Source organism: Engystomops pustulosus, chromosome 3 (assembly GCF_040894005.1).
Source record: "Engystomops pustulosus chromosome 3, aEngPut4.maternal, whole genome shotgun sequence".
Lineage (NCBI taxonomy): Eukaryota > Metazoa > Chordata > Amphibia > Anura > Leptodactylidae > Engystomops > Engystomops pustulosus.
The window spans coordinates 132,697,476-132,717,330 of NC_092413.1; the positions used below are offsets into that span (position 1 = coordinate 132,697,476).

A 19,855-nucleotide genomic window follows, 5' to 3' on the forward strand; every position below is an offset into this window, starting at 1 on the left:
ACAATACAGTGAGGGACACTACCTCCATACAGTGAGGAATACTACCACCATACAGTGAGGAACACTAGCGCCACACAGTGAGGGACACTACCTCCATACAGTGAGGAACACTATCACAATACAGTGAGGAACACTACCCCCATACAGTGAGGAATACTACCCCTATACAGTGAGGAACACTACCACCATACAGTGAGGGACACTACCGCCACACAGTGAGGGATACTACCACAATACAGTGAGGAACACTACCACAATACAGTGAGGGACACTACCTCCATACAGTGAGGAATACTACCACCATACAGTGAGGAACACTACCACCACACAGTGAGGGACACTACCTCCATACAGTGAGGAACACTACCACAATACAGTGAGGAACATTACCGCCATGAAGTAAGGAATACAGCCATACAGTGAGGAACACTACCCCCATACAGTGAGGGACACTACCCCCATACAGAGAGGGACACAACCCCATACAGTGAGGGACACTACCCCCATACAGTGAGGGACACTATCGCCATACAGTGAGGAATACTACCCACATACAGTGAGGAATACTACCGCCATACAGTGATGAATACTACCCCCATACAGTGAGGAACACTACCCCCATACAGTGAGGGACACTACCCCCATACAGCGAGGGACACTGCCCCCATACAGTGAGGAACACTACCCCCATACAGTGAGGAACACTACCGCCATACAGTGAGGGACACTACCCCCATACAGTGAGGGACACTACCTCCATACAGTGAAGAATACAGCCATACAGTGAGGGACACTACCCCCATACATTGAGGAACACTACCCCCTCTACTTCCATACAGTGAAGAATACAGCCATACAGTGAGGAATACAGCCATTCAGTGAGGAACACTACCCCCACACAGTGAGGAACAGTACAACCATGTTCCTTTCTTCTTCCCAAAATTTGTTCCCACGAATCACTGTAAATCGATTTTTTCTTGAAATTATAAACAAATTTAGAATTGTTAGAATTTCCATTATATCTTACCATTATATAGTTTCCAGAAAGACTTGAACCTGGACTGGGTGTAGGTGTGTGTAAATAACTTAAAAACCTAGAGGAGATGTGAACTGGGCCTTAGTTCCATGCTCTCCTAATCTCTCCATTGATAAGGTGCATATTGTTGGTATATTACAACATGTAACAGATCACTTCTTAAAGTCTACAATGAATAAACCTTTCAAGACCAGGGAGGGATAGGTGGTGGTAGAAGCTCAACATAATTATTTGATCACCTGTATGTCACTATCTATGGAAACCATAAGTTACAAACAGGTGCACCGGTTAAAATGCCTCAATAGTGACCACCATCTGCTAATTTATTTCAGGTACAAAATGAATTGTGTTTTATTTGGTTTGCAGTACATTTTTACTTTATTTTGGCAATTCTATAGATGTTGAACAACCTTCTTAAATTGTGAAGTTCCCTGGGCTTACAATCATGTCTGACAAAATTTGCATTTTTAATTAAAAATTTTGTATGATTCCTGTTTGGTTTTACAGTATATCTACAATCCCAACCACATATCTTTCTGTTATTATGTGCAGTAATTTACTGAATATGTGGCTTTCAATCATGAAACTAAGTTGAACTTATTTCACAAGATCAAAAAGGTTATACCTCTTCCTTATGTGCTCAACCTGGCACAGGCTGATGAGGGAAAGAGAAGAGCAGGTAAGTGGCCACTAAATACATTAGAAACCATAGAACCAATAAAGATTTATCACTGTGTTTGGTTCGTTTTTGTTGTTTTTTCCTGACTGATCTAAGCAAAGTGTACTCCCCCTCATTACTTGTTACAGTAATCACTGGTCTTTGGGCCTATAATGTTGCAAATTAAATCTCGCAAGCAGGGGATATTAACAATGTTTTTGGTGCATTTTTGTGGTAAAATGTACAACTTTTGGGGGAAAAAGTCACTATTCACACTCTCTACATGCATACGTTGACACAAGCCAAGTGCAAGAAAGCACTCAACAAACCCAAAAAGTGATAAATTCCCCTAAAGTTTAGTAACATCCTTTGGAAGAACAAATGCTTGAATACAATTTCAATACAAAACCCCCCATAGTAGCAGGACTCAGCCTCTCACTCAGTGGGCACCAACCAAAACTTCAGTTAAATGAGCAACCTTCATTTTAGATTATTATTGATAGTGTGTATGTAGGGGGATGTTTTGAACATTTTCATTATTTAAAGGGGTATTCTCGTCTGGGCATTCACATTTAGTTTCATTAATGTTCCATAAACATTTCTTAAATTAATGTTATTAAAAAAATGTACATGTAGATAATTTCTCATTAATGTAGTCACATGGTCCCTAAGAAACAAGACTGTGTCCTTGGATACAACCACCTCTGTTGGAGGAATTGCACAAAGAAACAAAAGTATTTTGTATATGAAATGTCTGCAAGATACTGCAGGTCTGACAGCCGTCTTTGGTAATGATCGCTGAATCCAGGTGGTTTGGCAGGGCAACATGGCTATATTAATGAGAAATTATCATCATACAAGAACATTTTTTTTAATAACATCCAATTAAAGAAAAGTTAACATATGGCAAATGAATTAAATTAAATTTAAAACCCCAGATGAGAATACCCTTTTAATTAAGTCGTGTCAATGACCTTTGACCTACGTGTGGCGGTAAAACCTTTAACATAAAATATTTTTGCACTCATCCCTCCACCATTCCATCCTACATGTGGGCCGGGGACACATGTAGCATCCTTTTTTTTTTACAATCTAAGCAGAATTTATTAATGAAGTATATTGGAAAAATGTTCAGCACATTCCCCAGGGCATGCTTTAAGCTCAGTATAATGGTTTAGGCTCTTTAATGTGCAATCACTAGAAGAGCTAATGGTTTAATGCAATTTTATACTAAACATAGCAACATAGCAGCAATTTTATACTAAACATAGCAGCAGGTTTTTCCATCCTGCTAACTACAAAGTCTATATAGAGATGGTTAAACCTTCTACTAGGTATAGCTTGATATTAAAATTTGGATGTTACCAGTATTTAACTATGTGTTTCTCAAAAGTATTTAAATTGGAAATCCTAATTGTAATATAACACATGGACATATATAGGAGCTGCCTTCTTAAATCATGTAACTACACTACACATCATCATAGCCAGTGTCTAATCCAATCCCATCATTTATGTGCAGTAACTTTAGAATAGCCATGCCTGGGTCACTCATTGTAATAATTAAGATGAGATGCACAGCACACATTTATTTTAATAAATGGGTTATGAACCTCTTTCATTTTCTATTTTTATTTTTCTGTATTTTTAAAGGAATGAAAAAAATGATCACATATGAAAAGGTCTTCAATACAAAGCACCAAATTCCTACATTCTTAGCTAGAAGGTAAAACGGTATCTCTACAAGGGTACTATTCAATAGTACATGTACATGTAAACATAAGCACCTGATCCTGAATTAATGATGAATGTGAAATTAGCGGAAATTTGTTATTACTTAGTTATTCATTTAATAATGTGTATTCAAACTAATACTATCAGAATTGTAGTAGAAAGTAGCAATTAGAGTTTAGTTTCCACATTTTGGTGAATTCAATGAGAGCTCAGTAAGCAAAATTAAACTGGGAAGGTACATAACTACAAATGCAGTGGCAACTATGGTAAAACCTAATTTAAGGGGGGTTCCAAGCTCATAGAATAGTCTTAGAATAGTCTATCGGTATCAAATTGGTGGGGAATCATCATCTAGCACTTACCCAATTCAGCTATTTTCAGCAGATGATAAATAAAGATTGGAAGAAGAAGCAGGCAGATTTTTCTCAATGTAGCAGTCAAATCAGGTTATTATAGATCATCTCACATGAATATCAATGGATGCTAAGCTGCAGTGGGTCAATCCAGCCACTGCAATGAAAAAGGGGCTGCCTGCTTCCTGTTCCACTTTCTGTGAAGCTAATCTGAGGGCTGCCTGGCTTTGAATCTCGCCAATCTGATATTGATGACTTGTCTTAGGGATAGTAGCTGTGGTATATAGTAGCACATAGAAAATCCCTTCATATACAGTCATCAGGTATCCCCACAGTCTTGACACATTGGTAATATGAAGTCTTTATTCTAACATAATGCAGAGATGTTGTTATAATATTAGTACCTGTCAAGATACAACATCTTTCCTATTCCTATTATTGATTTTAAAGTATAGCCCGCCATGTTTTTAGGATCAACCGGGGCAAGAGTACAGTGATCTATACTAGCCAAGAATCATCATGGCATAGTGATGACAGCCTTTGACTATACAAGAAATAATGACCACACAACATTATCAGTGCCTTAGCTTAGTGAATAAACTATGTAGGGTTAAAAAAACCTTTAAGAAGTAGGTTATTACCATGGTCCATCTAAGTGTATATAGAGACTTAAAGTAGACCTCCATGCTTGAAGATTACTTGTAACTACTAAGAGTAAATGTAACTACAAAAAAAGCTTTAGTTTACTAATAATGATGTTTTGTTAAGGTGGAAATGTCCATTAATTATGTTTTTTTTAAAGATCTTCAACTTCGTTATAATGATTATAATGTAACTATAATGGTCATCATAATCCACTTTGTAACAAGATAATGAATGATTTAGAGGGAGTAAGATAAATCATTTAGCAGCATATAGCACACTATCTCCTAACAAGAATGTTTTTTTTTATTATTGGTATGCCTAAATTCCATTTGTCTCTTCATCTCAACTAGTGTTGAGTTGAGTTTTCTATGGAAACTACATAACATTGCTTGCTTTTAAGCATCCAGCCAAATCATAAAAGAATACAGTACTAAAAGTGATGCACAAAACACTGCATTAACAGATAACATCACATTAGAAGGAACCTTTGGTAAGTGCAGATTAATATTTTTTAAAACTTTTACTTCCAATAGAATTGGTTATCTTCCCATGTCAGTGTCAGGATTTTGGTGAGTCCCGCACAACCAGAACATATTTCCAGGTTGGCTGCCACACAGCCGATACAGCATATTAACACCCCTAGCTATGGCGTTAATTGGCCAGGGGCTGGCTGGTAACTAGGGGCATTAATTTGACACATTGGCTGTTCTACAGCCAATCCGGCAATATGTCTGGTTCGTACGGGAAGTTTGGGTCCGTAATATACTGTACAATATGTTGTCTCTTCTTAAGAGAATTGTGTAATTAACCTTTAAAAAAATACACATTCACGGGATTTGTAAACAAGTATAAAGAAATTATATTAATATATGCAAACAATAGAAATAATAAAAACACACACACACGTTTATGCAAAAGAGAATTCTGTCAAATACTATCAACTAAGTTCTGGATCTTAAAAGTTTTCTAAGGAGATCAATACATTTGAGCATCAGCAGAACTGAACTTGGGCTTGTACACAGGTAGCACTGGATAACATGAACTAATGGTGTATGCATGTTTCATGCTTGTGGAAGGTCCTAATACGTTATAAATATATGAATAGTTTGATTAATCTTTAACCAGACATATTCTGTGATAAGTCATGTTAAACAGCTGCATCTGTACTTCAACACATCACAAACTTTACTGGTGTTAGGTTTAGGCAAGTTTTAATTTTTTTATTTTTCTAGTTTCCTCTGCTGCTTGCCAAAATGTATTTATCGCAGACAACCCCTAAAAGGTGGGCAAATACATACTAAAGTGGACCTATCTTGCCCATTTCAGTGGGACCACTCCATCCTTCCAAGTGACTTACTCCATCCTTCCCATACACTGCTGAACAAAGAATGTATGTGTATGGTGTGGGCAGGAGAAATAGTTGTCAGCCTAACAGACAATCCAACATTTCACCAACAGATAATTAATGTGTATTATCTTTAGAAGACTCCAAGAATCCTTACTTTGACATTAACCATTCATTGTTAGAAACATTAATCACATGATGCTCATACAGTACATAATTTAATTCACAGTAACATTATTGAGTAAACACCTTGTTAAAAAATTAACACAACTATTGTCCAGAACATGTCTAATAATAAGCTTTCAGCCCATAGTTGTTTACATGATCTTTTTCATTTTCATATCAGTAGATTTCTTTTAAACATTGTAATTGTGTTTTTTGCATTTTTTTTTTGTTTCTTTCCCAAGTAAGACTCCATACGTCTTCTAGGAACCTTTGCGGTGTCTTCATTCCAGTCTTATTCTGATTCCACAGAAGACCAAACTACCGGAAAAAAATAATAGATAGGAACCACCTATCAAGAAACTACCAAAAGACTGGCATTCTCATGTTCATCAAACCAGCTAAACACATTCTAAATCACTCCATAACTATGGGCAAAAATGGAGTTGTCTATAGCAAGTAATCAGATTGCTGTTCCCACCAAACCCTTGGAAAATGAAAACAGCAATCTTGTTGCTATGGGCAATCCTATGATAAAAATTCATCATAGCCATGTACTGTATATAACACGTACATGACAGTCCTGTATCACACACGTTAGGATGCAAGAGGGATGTAGGCAAATTATAGTATAAATTGCAGTCTAAAAATTATTGAAACACCTTCCGTGCACCTCTTGAACAAAGTTGAATACTTTAAACAGAATAATGTTTGTTCACCATTTATTTCCATGTCCTAGATTTTCTCATTAATTTTGGATAAGCTTTTTTGTCAGTAGAAAAGCTTTGTGTTAATGTCAATTAAGTATCTGCATATCATATTCTTACTTTGTTAATTATTCAAAAGCATATGACTTAGCATACACATATTGAAATATTAGTACTTAGCATGGTAATGCACAAATACAATGTAGCTAGAAACAAAAGCCAAGGTCAAAAATGTCTAATTTTCAGATGAATAACAAACTGTTGTTAGATCTATTGTTAGTGCTGTCTTCCTTTTAAATGGAAATGAGTCATTTTAGAGTTTGATGCAAAGTTTTCTAGAGTTGTTTAAGATGTGTGACTCATACTTAGTGCTGTATCAGTTGTTTTATTATATCAGTAATGAGGATCTCATATATGTCTACATGTTGTATAAAGTCATTCATTGTTTCTCTAAGGACAAAATTAAGCATAAAATTTCATATTTTTCAAAGCATTATAAATTTAAAAACTATATACAGTATATACTGTGTCATTTTGCTTGATGCATTCCATCCAGGAAAAAAGTCCCATAGAAATGTGTGCATATAAACACAAGAATAAACAGTGCAGGAAACCTTGGCAGTTGTATGTCTGGACTACATTGGTTAGACATTGCACCTTCTGAAATACTGCAATGTATAAGTGCCTTGTATGTATAATATACAATGTATAATATAAGCAGCAATGTAGAAAATATAAAGTCCTTTTCCGTAGTTAAGCCTTAGATCCACAGAGAGATATTTTTGAATTATGACTCGCATTATTCTGTTTACCTTGAGGACCAGGAGGACCAGGATCTCCAGGTGGTCCCGGAAGCCCATCTTTTCCTGGTGGACCTGGTTTTCCTTGAGCAGCGAGTAAAGCAGCTGGTGTTTTCAGTTGAGAGAGGAAATCACTCATTTTCTCTGAAGGAATTAAGTGTAAAATGTTTAATAGAAGCATTAAAAGGGGTTCTTCACAGAAAGTCACAGCTTGTTCAGTGAAAAAAGTCATTAAAATAGTTTTTTATTCAGTAAATTCCTTAATCTATTTCATAATCTACATACAATTTGTCCATTGTACGAATCTGAAATTTCAATATAATAGACGACTACTGACCCAGTAAAGCAATATGTAAGTAAAACTATAAAAATTACCAAAGATAAAGATAACAATGAAGGCTTCACTCTGTGGGACTGGGTTATTGAATTCTACAATGCATCCAAAATTAAATTACAACTTTTTGTAACAACTCTTTCTTTATAGCTTGTTGATGGAAATGGTGAGTTGTCTGCAATTTAGCCTTAGCCCAACTTGTTGTACTCTAAATGATTACAACTTTATACATTTAATAAAAAAATATTCGTTGATATTCTAGAGAGCAGACTTCCTATCCACATTTCGAGAAGATTCTATTAGCTTTGTGCAGAAACTGTCTGCTATCAGTATGTGTAGTACTTTGTATTCCCTGATTGTCGACAGCTTAAAAATAGGTTATCATTATATAAATAATCAATAATATTAATTAACCTGATATACACATAATCTAAGTAGACAGCCAGCGCTAGAGAAAAGACATGGGAGCTTTATGAAAAATGAAGTACAGTGCCTCTCCCCATATGTTTCAAGGTGCTGGTAGATTATGTATGCAGCAGCAACAGCATCAATAATTAATGCTTGGGTAAAAATTTCTCTCTCTAAGGATCGTTTCCTTAAACTCAGTTATGATTTTAATAAGTAATTCCACAAACACTTATCTCTTCATGGAATTAGCTATATGGAAAGTGATGAGATACAATATCACATTCAGAACATATGGCCTTCTCAGTGACAGCTAATCAAGTAGTCCATGTTGTGTAGATAGGGAAGGAAAATATGCATAAAAAGTCCATCAAAAAGATAATACTTTATTGAGACCCTTCTTTTTCTATTTTATTTTTTTAGTGGAAACTTCCAAATTTAAAGGTGCTTGACTATAGAATATATATATATATATATATATATATATATGGAACAATTTGTGTAGAAATTAAGCATTAGGCTTTAGTTGAATGCAGGTTACCATTTTTCTTAAATGTATGACTTGTGTATTTGCAAATGTTTCCATGTTACACTACGATTGTTGCACTTCATTGGTTTGTCAAGATAAAAAGCTCTCTTGGTTCTTGTAAGAGATAAATCAAATGTTTTGTGACAACAAAAATTATAATTATTTTAATCACTCAACGACTTCAATGACCATGCCATTTTAAACATGAAATTAGAATGTGTAGTAGAGCAAAACAGTGAACTTGTCACATGTGCTATGATTCTGCGCTAAAAATACAGATTCAATTCATTCATGGAATTCAAAAAGAAACAGAAGTTATAGCCTTCGAAACCTAAACATCTAACCAGCTACATTAAAATGAGAAAATAAGAGGTTTTTTACCATGTTAATCAAGAAAAAAAATGATATTTGTGTCATGTATGTTTTATTGGAAAAATATGAATAAAAACGACTGAAAAAAAATTGAGGTCCATTTACAACCCTGATCACCGCTGTAATGTGCTACATTGAGATACTGTACCTTTATACAATCTTTGTATATGGTTGTATATGTGTCACGGTTCGCGGGCACACCAGTGCCCCTCTCCGTGGTGCTGACCCAGCTCCAAACTTACCTCTCCACACTCCCATCCGGCCTGGGGCCCGAGCACTTCCTCGCTAGGGTGCATGTTCACCGGCACTCGGAGACTTAAAGGGCCAGCGCACAGGTGATTGGTGCTGGTCTCTTCCGGGCTTGCTATATAATCCGGTGGCTTCCATCATTCCCCGCCGGATCTTCAAGCTATTCCCTGTGAAGTGAAAGTCCTCCTGCGTTCCGGTGTTCCTGTGCTCCTTTGTGATCCTGCTCCTGTGTTCCTGTTCCTGTGTTCCAGTCTGTTTTTGCATTTCTGTTCTGTGTGCCTGCTCCTGTGTTCCTGCCGTGAGTTCCAGTGTTTCTTCCAGCGCTGTTCTCCCGCTGTCTCCCCAGGCCCGGACTGTGTCCTGCATTACTACCTTGGCTGCCACCGCGGGCTAGTCACACCTGTGGAATGACCTGGTGGCACTCTGGTGAAGACCAGGTGTCACTTAGACTCCGGTCCCAGGTGTCGGCTAGGTCCAGAGGGTCCACAGACCCAGAACCCTGACTGTTAGATCCGGCCATGGACCGCACCAAGGAGCCACTCGGTTACGTTGTCCCCCGACAGTCTCAAAAGATTGCTTTTCAATGAGAACTACTAGGTCAAGTTGCTGCCATGCTACAACAGCTGCTTGACTCCCAGCACCAGCATCAGGCTCCTGTGACTACTCCTGTGGCAGTTCCCGTGACCACTCCTGCGATTTCTCCAGTCATCCCAGCTTGTCCACCGCCAGCAGAACCAAGGCTCAGACTTTCTATGCCTGATAAATATGATGGCGACCCCAAACTGTGCAGGGGCTTCATTACACAGTGCTCTCTGAATATACTGCTGATGACATCTCAGTTTGTCACTGAACGATCCCAGGTGGCATTCATCAGCAGCCTTCTTTCCGGGAAAGGCCTAGCCTGGGCTATCCCTCCATGGGACAGAAACGATACAATCATGACTACCCTTAATACCTTTCTGGCTGCATTCCACTCTGTGTTTGAGGAACCCGTACAAGCCTCCTCAGATGAAACAGTGCTGCTGAACCTGCGCCAAGGAGACTCATCTGTGGGCGAATACGCTATCAAGTTCTGCACCCTAGCTTCTGACCTCTCCTGGAATAACACAGCCTCATCAACAACCTTTAAAAAGGGACTTTCTTCATGGGTCAAAGGGGCACTCCCCGCCCGTGACCTGCCGGCTACTCTGGGTGGTCTCATCACCCTGGTCATTCAGATAATCTCTACTCCTGGGTCTTCAATGGCTGCAACTCCATGCTCCGGTCCATAATTGGAGAACTGGTGAGATCCTGCGTTGGGGCCCTGAATGCCACTCTTGTTGCATGGCGGCACCACTTCCGGTCCTGGCTTCTTCGGTGTCTCTTAAGTCTCTGGAGGGTCTGCCAGCTTGTTTCCGGGACTTTGCGGATGTTTTATCCAAAAAAAAAGCAGAGACTTTGCCATTGCATCGTTCCTATGATTGCCCTGTGGATCTCCTATCAGGTGCCTCTCCTCCCAGAGGCCGTGTTTATCCTCTTTCTGTTCCTGAGACAGCTGCCATGTCTGAGTACATCAAAGAGAGCCTTCAAAGGGGTTTCATACGCAAGTCCTCCACTCCAGCTGGCGCAGGTTTACTTCTTTGTCACCAAGAAGGAGGGCTCTTTACGTCCCTGCATTGACGGGCTGAACAAGGTCACGGTTAAAAACTGCTACCCCCTGCCGTTTATTACAGAACTCTTTGATCGCCTGCACGGTTCCAGGGTATTCTCCAAGTTGGATCTCCTGATGCTTATAATCTCATTCACAGGTGACGAGTGGAAGATGGAAGATGGACTGTGTAATGCCCCTGCTGTTTTTCAGGAGTTTGTTCATGACATTTTCCGAGACCTTCTCTATACTTGTGTTGTGGTCTACCTAGATGACATCTTAGTGTATTCTCCAGACCCTGAGTCCCACCAGGCACATGTACATCAAGTTCTTAGCCGACTCCATGCCAACCGTCTCTACGCCAAACTGGAAAAATGTCAGTTTCACAAACGCAGCCTTCCTTTCCTCGGCTACATAATTTCTGACAGAGGTCAGATGGATCCTGCGAAGCTGTCTGCAGTTCTACAGTGGCCACACCCAAAAGGTCTACGTGCCATACTGAGGTTCCTGGGTTTTGCAAACTATTATTGGCAGTTTATTCCTCATTTCTCATTTCTCTCCCATCGCGGCAAGAAAGGTGCCAATCCACGTGCCTGGTCTCCTGCAGCTGAAGAGGCCTTCTCCAGTTTGAAATCTGCTTTTGCCTCAGCTCCCATGCTCACTAGGCCTGACATGAATAAACCCTTTCACCTTGAGGTGGATGCATCCTCCGTAGCAGCTGAAACGGTGCTCACCCAGAAAGGGCCTAAAGGCTGAACTCTCTTTTGGGGCTTCTTTTCAAAGACTTTTTCGAGAAATTATTCAATTCGTGACAGAGAACTGTTAGCCATCAAACTTGCTCTGGAAGAATGGTGGTTTCTAGTGGAAGGAGCTCTCCATCCTGTTTGTGTGAATAGAGACCACAAGAACTTACTGTACCTCCAGACAGCCCAGCGCCTGAATACCAGGCAAGCCCGTTGGTAATTGTTTTTCTCTCACTTCAACCTGCTGATTTATTTCTGTCCTGCAGACAAAAATGTCAAGGCTGATGCACTGTCCCATCTGTTGGATATTGATGGAGAAGAACCAGCTCCTCGGCACATCATATCTCCTGACCAGCTTGCTGTTGCAGCTCCGGTGGATCTTCGGCAGCTACCTCCTGGCAAGACGTATGTTAGACCAGCTCTCCGGAAAAGGATTCTGTCTTGGGGACATTTTCCATTTATGGCTGGCCACCCAGGGGTGCAACGTTCCGTGGCCCTCATCTTCCGCTATTACTGGTGGCCAGACCTGTTCAAAGATGTTTGGTAGTTTGTGGGATCCTGCTCCTCTAGTCTCAAACCGGCTGGACTGCTACTTCCGTTGCCAATACCCAATCGCCCGTGGTCTCACGTGGCAATGGACTTTATCACTGATCTGCCTGTCTCCTTTGGCAATACTGTCATCTTGGTGGTGACTGACCGGTTTTCCAAGATGTCCCATTTTGTTCCCCTTCCAGGTCTACTGTCTTCTCCATAGCTTGCTAGGTTATTCTTCAGACATATCTTCCGGCTGCATGGTCTTCCACTACACATCGTGCCCGACCAAGGTGTCCAATTTGTGTACAAATTCTGGCGTTCCCTGTGTAACCAGCTGCAAGTCAACTTTTGCCTATCACCCTCAGTTGAATGGTCAAGTAGGGTGATAGGCAGACTTTGGGCTGTTACCTCCGCCACTTTGTCTCTGCCCATCAAGATAACTGGGCTTATCTGCTACCATGGGCTGAGTTCTCCTACAATTCCCCCGACTCTGGGTCTTCCGGCTCAGCTCCGTTCTTTGTGTTCTTCGGACGAATCCCTTGTCCTCCTCTTCCGCTGGCTACTCCTTCTGATGTCCCTGCGGTAGAGGATCTAATGCAGGACCTCAAATCAATTTGGGACCAGATCCGCCAGTCTCACTTCAGAGGAACAGACCGCACCAAGACCCAGGCTGATAAGAAACCTCAAGCTCCTCCTGTCTTCTATCCAGGTGACAAAGTGTGGTTACCCTCCAGATACGTCCGGCTGGAGATACCCAGCTAGAAAACTTGGTCCCTGGTTCTTTGGTCCCTTTGAGGTAATCAAGCGCATCAATCAAGTGGCTTACCAGCTCCGCCTCCATCAATGCGCATCCTGAACTCCCTCCATGTCTCCCTCCTCCAGCTAGTCACCTTGAACCGCTTATCTCAGCAATCTCCTCCTCCTGCTCCTGAGGCTGACTCTCCTGTTGTCTATGTAGTTAAGGAGGTCCTGGACATGAAGACTGTGAGGGGTAAGTGGTTCTTCCTAGTAGACTGGAAGGGGTTCGGGCCTCAGGAGAGATCCTGGAAGCCCGAGTAGAACATTTTGGATCATACTCTCCTGTAGAACCAAAAAGAAGAGGGGGAGGCCGGAAGGGGGGGGGGGCTGGGTACTGTCATGGGTGCACGGCACACCCGTGTCCCTCTCCGTGGCGCTGCCCCAGCTCTGAACGTACCTCTCCACGCTCCCGCTCTTGCCTGATCTAGGCCCCGCAGGCGTCTACGCTCCCTTGGGTGCACGCGCATAGATTTAAAAGGCCTGCGCACAGGTGATTGCCGCTGGTCACTTCTGGGTTTGCTATATAATCCAGTGGCATTCCCCGTCGGATCTTCAAGCTATTCCCTGTGTGTGAAAGCCCTCCTGCATTCCAGTGTTCTTGTGCTCCTGAGTGTTCCGTTCCTGTGTTCCAGGAACTGCTCTGGGTTCCCGTGATCCTGCTCCTGTGTTCCTGTTCCCATGTTCCAGTCTGTTCCTGCATTCCTGTTCCATGTGCCTGCCATGAGTTCCAGTGTTCCTTCCAGTGCTGTTCTCCTGCTGTCACCCCAGGCTCAGACTGTGTCCTGCATTACTACCTTGGCTGCCACCGTGGGCTAGTTGCACCTGTGAAACAACATGGTGGCACCCCAACGCAGCAAGACCATCCTGCTTTGCCACAGGCTCTGGTGAAGACCAGGTGCCATTTAGACCTCGGTCTCAGGTGTTGGCTAGTACCATCTCCTAGGGTGGTCCAGAGGGTCCACAGACCAAGAACCCTGACAATATGTGTTTGAGACTTTAAGGTCAGAAGATATTATATTCTTAATTCTATCCCACATAAGTCTGATGTACTCACACCTATATTCTATACCTTGTGTCAGATACTCTTGTACATAGAAGTTACATTGGAATCATTAGTTATTGGCATAAGAATTACATTATAATTGTTTGGTTGACGTTGTACAGAACTTAAGCTCATCTGTCCAAGAATATCCTATAGAGTTGTCAGGGTAATGTAAAAAATCTAATTGCAAATTGACCTAGGGCAATCAACATTATCCAAAAAGATGGCTTTATTCAGAAATCATACATGTATTCAATGGTTAAATGCTACGATCAACAATGTTTGTATGTGCATTGTCATTTAGGTAAGTTATTGTTTATTAAGTTAATGGGGTTCTCCAGTAACAACAAAGTAGCCCCTATCCACCCTATGGATAGGGGCTAACTTGCTGGTAGGTGGGGGTATCAGTGATGGGACTCCCACGGATAATGAGAATGGGGTCCACTGTACCTCATATGAACAAAGCAGCCAGTCACTCATCTGCTCTATCCATCTCTATGGTGCTGACGGAGATAGTGGAGTAGCGCATGTGTGACTGGCTGCTCTGTTCATCAGGGGTACAACCCTGTTTTCATAATGAATGGGGTCCCATCACTGAGACACCTACCAATCAGCAAGTTAGCCCCTATCCTGTGGTCAGCGGCTAACTTTTTGCAACTGGAGAACCTGTTTAAGCTGTACAGAAAGTAGAAATGTGAGAAATGTGTGAAGAATACAAGATTAAATTGCAGAAGCTTTCTGCTTCAAAACAAAGTTTTTCCATTTTTCCAAGAAATTGTAATCTAACTCCACCTAGTCCTTTCATACAAAAACTTTTCATACAAAACTCTTTTCTTGTAAGTTTTTTTTAAACAATCTTTTAAAATTTTCCCTCACTCCTGGGTGATTGACAGCATTTACCTGAAGTGAATGAATTTTTACAGATAAGATAATCTATTTATTGGTGGGTAGATTAGGTATGAATCTATCAGACTACTCAGGTGTGCACCTGCATGTACATACAACTAGGAACTTACAATACTTGAGCAAAAGCATGTAAAAATGGGTAAATATAATACTGATTTATGGAGTTTATTGAAAGGTTAGGTACATTTTAATCTCTAATAATTCATCACTCCTGTACAATGATATAGCAGCAGTAAAATTCTTATGATAACAATTAAAAGCTGGTGATTATAATATGTTTAAATAAAAAAAGGATAGATTGTCAATAGAGGTCTATAAGAAAACTATTGACAGGGGATCTACCAGGAAAAATAAATGAGTGATCAGTACAAAGATCTCTTCCCTTTAAACATATGACAAGAATGACATTACAAGTCCGTCATTTTTATATTTAGTTTGTTGGCTGACTACAGTAAGGTATAAGAGCAATTGATTTCTGTTAATTTACTCAAAACTGGTTTTGAGCAACATTCATTAAATCAATGCCTGAAGCAGTAATTACCTGCTATTAAAATGCTTTTAGAGATAACTGTTTAGCACTTGGCTCTGCATTATTGAGTTATTTCTTTAATGTGCTATCAGAGTTGTCAATTAGTTGTACTAAGCTATGGGTTTCACAGACTACACAAATGAGCTGCAATCGGAGGCTTTTAAAACCCCTTTGTAGCCCAATGCTTTGACCACACACAGTAATTGATTGTACCACTACAGCATCTCGTACAAAAGACAAATTATTTCCACTTCATTTTTATTCAAATTTGGAATATAAAATCCTGCAGGGCAACACGAATGGATGCTTTGAGCGGCAACAACCCAGTTTTGATATTAAATGATTATATGCACAATGATGCAAGAAATTGTATTTAGCTAAAGACGTGCTTTTAGCTTTTAAAAATAGGTTATAACATGCATCAACCAATAATTTCTCAGGTTACTCAATTAAATGTAGAGCAAAATGAACTGGCTATATATTTATTTATTTCTACATGGCATACTCTGGCATTTATCTATTGTAGATATAAGGGATTTGGGTAAGATTATGAAACCATACATGCTTCACTACATGCATAAATTTAAGGTTGCTGATTTACGCAGAAATTTTTCTATTTCTGGGCCTGCTCTGGTTAGAAATAGGTGCACTTATCGCTGTGTTTTTTACCCCCTGAGATATGATTAATTTTGGAGAAAATAAAAAAGACAGAACATTAAAGACAGTGTGCCACTTCCCAAGTCATCTACAAGTCAAAGCAGCATTATGCACAGAAATTCCCACACACGTGCTACATTTGTAGTTTTGTTTGCTTTCACATTTCCTTCCAGTTCATACCAAACTTGTTCATTGGTTTTTGAATGTGGGGAATGAGCAGATCATTTTGTTCTTTGGAGTCTATTGGCTTTATTTTATCTTTGAGGTAGTTCTGATATAACCAAAAAGTGTTTTGGGATTACTGTCTTGCTTTTTGGGTCTATAATGAGAAGCTCTATATGTCTTGTGATTATATATCTTTCTCAGCTAGTTTAATGAGATTAATTTAAGAGTGATGTCCACTTTCAGCAAATAATTGTGTAAGCAAAAGTTATACAATATACAACTTTTCAATATACTGAATCAATTCCTCACAGTTTTCTAGATCTCTGCTTGCTGTCCTTCTATAGAAAGCTTTTATGTTTACTTCCAGTGGATAGAAATCTGTCCCTGGTCATGTGATGTCACAAAGGTGCACAGCTTGTTATCATCACAGAAAGTAATCAGAGCTAACACCTACGTCCATCACATGACCATGGAGAGATTTCTATCCACTGGAAGTAAACATAGAAGCTTTGTATAGAAGGACAGAAAGCAGAGATCTAGAAAACCACAAGGAAGTGATACAAAAGGTATATTGGAAAATTGTATAAAATATACAAATATACAAATATAGATATCAAATATTTGCTGAAACTGGACAATCCATTTAAACTGACATTTTTAGATATATAGATTGATTTTTGGTTTATGAACTAACATCTGCTGATTTATTAGGTGATGAAGTGTGAATATCAAGAGAAATACAGGCCTGGTTTGCAGCTATGAGGATTTTAAAATAAGTGTTGGTTATCATTTATATCTTACATTATTAATGCATATTTAATTGAATTGATGTAGAAATAATTGTCATAAAATTACATACATATAATGCATAAATGGTAGGAATTGTAGGTTAAATACATGTCATACACTACATATAGGCTAATATGCTACTGTGAATACAGTTAAATAGTTTCTTAGAAATCTGAAAGATTGGGGAAATTCAGACTTATTTTATGTAACAATTGATAAAACCGCTTACAGAGTAAAACTAACACAGTATGGTATATAATAACTCAGGACGTATGTGAGGAATAGCCTAACTAATGGCAGCATACAGAGACTGCATGAATAAAGGATGTAATGATAGGTAGCTCAGAATAGTTATTCTTTGCTTACATGAGCTCTTTCTTACCTTCAAATATTCTTAAAACTTCAGTTCTAATATATTTTTTCATTTCTTCAAATGAAATATCTCCTGTCTGTGGAGAAAGTTATTGTGGTTATTTGCATAATTGCAAAAGAAAAGCATAAAATACAATATATCTTTGTATCTGAGATGGCATAGTGGTATCTTTAAAAGTTAATATATCCATACTACATTTAGATTTCTAACAGTTCATTCATGGACCTGTTTATTAACTACTCTACATGAATGAATTTACCTGACAATGCCCGCCCCACTACATAACAGCAGTCCATTAAAGGAGTCCTATCAAATCAGATTTAACCTGTGACTGACTTTGACCATCTTAATTGTTTGTGGGGGAGATGTGTCCAGACTGTCACCCAATGGCAACTGCCAGAGGTAAGATGATTATGGCATACTGAATTTCAACATTGTTATATGTCCTTGTTATATGAATGTTCTAGCGGTACCTGGCAGTGGCTTAGTCTGCTCTTGGTACTGAAAACATAAATGCTTGGCTGACCCCTAAGAAACATATATAACTTAGGGATATGTAGCTGTTGAAACCACCACTACTGCTTCACAGGCAATATAATAATGATGGCAGGTAGGTGGAAGCATTGCACAGTGATGTTGTCTCTATTTTCCTGAAATATCCAAAAACCAAGCCAGCAAGATGGCGGAGATAACAAAGGTATGTCCCGGCTCTCTTCTTTCCCAATTCTGCTACTAAGAACCTCCTTTGTGGCAGGTAGGTGGAAGCATTGCACAGTGATGTTGTCTCTATTTTCCTGAAATATCCAAAAACCAAGCCAGCAAGATGGCGGAGATAACAAAGGTATGTCCCGGCTCTCTTCTTTCCCAATTCTGCTACTAAGAACCTCCTTTGTGGCAGGTAGGTGGAAGCATTGCACAGTGATGTTGTCTCTATTTTCCTGAAATATCCAAAAACCAAGCCAGCAAGATGGCGGAGATAACAAAGGTATGTCCCGGCTCTCTTCTTTCCCAATTCTGCTACTAAGAACCTCCTTTAACTCTGATATACTTTAGTGGTGAGCTTACTTCTCATATTTGTATACTATAGTTACTTTTTGGTGATGCTATAGAGTGAGAGGGGTTGTGGATTCATTTACTCATTGGGAGCGTGTCTAATGGTCATAAAAATCCATGTTGAAATCTGCTAGAACCTGCTTCCCATTTATTAAAATAAACATATTTCAGCAGCCTATGTCATTTGCCATTATAAAAAACTGAAATAACCATACAGAAATAACCTTCTTTGCATATAATGCTAAGGGAAACCTTGGTTTTCATTATGCTTTTACAATGGAGAAACATTACAAGAATATGAACAGATGTAAACTGGGCCTAACATTGCACAATGGACTAATGTAAACTTGGTGACCCTCTTTCTTTTACTTTCAATAATCCTTCACCTTCTCAGAATCCTTCCACCCATTGTACCAGAACTCGCGTGCCATTGATACTCACCAAGTCACAGAAACCTTGCAGTCTTAACTGTCCCCCATCTCCTTTTTCACCTGAACAAACCTGGCTACTACCCATTATAATCATACTGTCAGAAGTGCCCTAGGTGAGATGGCACCACTGAAATTTTTGAAATTTTTAACACAGACACAGGTAACCTTAGCACATGGAAAAAACGTGCTTCCTTCGGCAGTGCTCCAGGAGTGCTGAACGTCTGCGGAGGAAATTGCGCACATCTACAGACTTTCTGCTCTTCAAATTTATGTTCAAATCCTATAACTCTTCCCTTTACCTTGCTAAACAGGTCTATTTCACTAATCTAATATCTAACATCACCCTTGCCTTACTCCCGAACACTATTGACTGTCTCTAACATCATGTCCTCTCTCTTCTTGAAGCTTAATCTTTCTAAAAATAATAACCTCATCCACAAAGCTCTGCATATTGCTGCATCTCCTTTTCTCTGTTCTCTCATCCCAGTCTATCACCCAACCCAACCCAAATCTTCGCTCTGCCAGTGATATTAGATCAATCTATACTTTAATTCTCATACACGTCTCCAAGATCTCCTGAATTGCACCAATTTTCTGGAACGACCTTCCCCAGACTATCAGATTAATATCCAACCTCCAAAGTTTCAATCATGCTCTTAAAACCCATCCCTTAAGGCGGGCCTATAACACTAGCTAACTGCATGATATCTCTCTTTACTACTCCATCATATGTCCGCATCTTGTCAGTTATGCAATAAACACCTATATACAAAGCTCCAGGCTTCTCAGCAGTCACTTTCACCTTGGACTTCGTACATAAGATGGCGGATGATGGCTGGTTGAAGCAGCAGAGTTTTTATTTATTAAATTATTTTATAC

General features: G+C 39.6%; 1 protein-coding gene across 4 annotated transcripts in view; it reads right to left on the bottom strand.

The window, feature by feature from the left end:
- The window catches only part of COL19A1 (collagen type XIX alpha 1 chain), a 553,058-nt gene that overhangs the window by 25,471 nt on the left and 507,732 nt on the right, over nucleotides 1-19,855 (bottom strand). For 3 of the 4 annotated variants that reach the window (XM_072142184.1, XM_072142183.1, XM_072142182.1), the window contains 2 exons: nucleotides 17,502-17,568; nucleotides 7,453-7,584 (listed from right to left, as the gene is read on the bottom strand). In XM_072142184.1, coding sequence (XP_071998285.1) covers nucleotides 7,453-7,584; nucleotides 17,502-17,568 — 199 coding nt within the window. Of the gene's footprint in view, nucleotides 1-5,332; nucleotides 6,255-7,452; nucleotides 7,585-17,501; nucleotides 17,569-19,855 lie in introns of those variants that run through there. The other variant, XM_072142186.1, reaches the window with a different exon arrangement.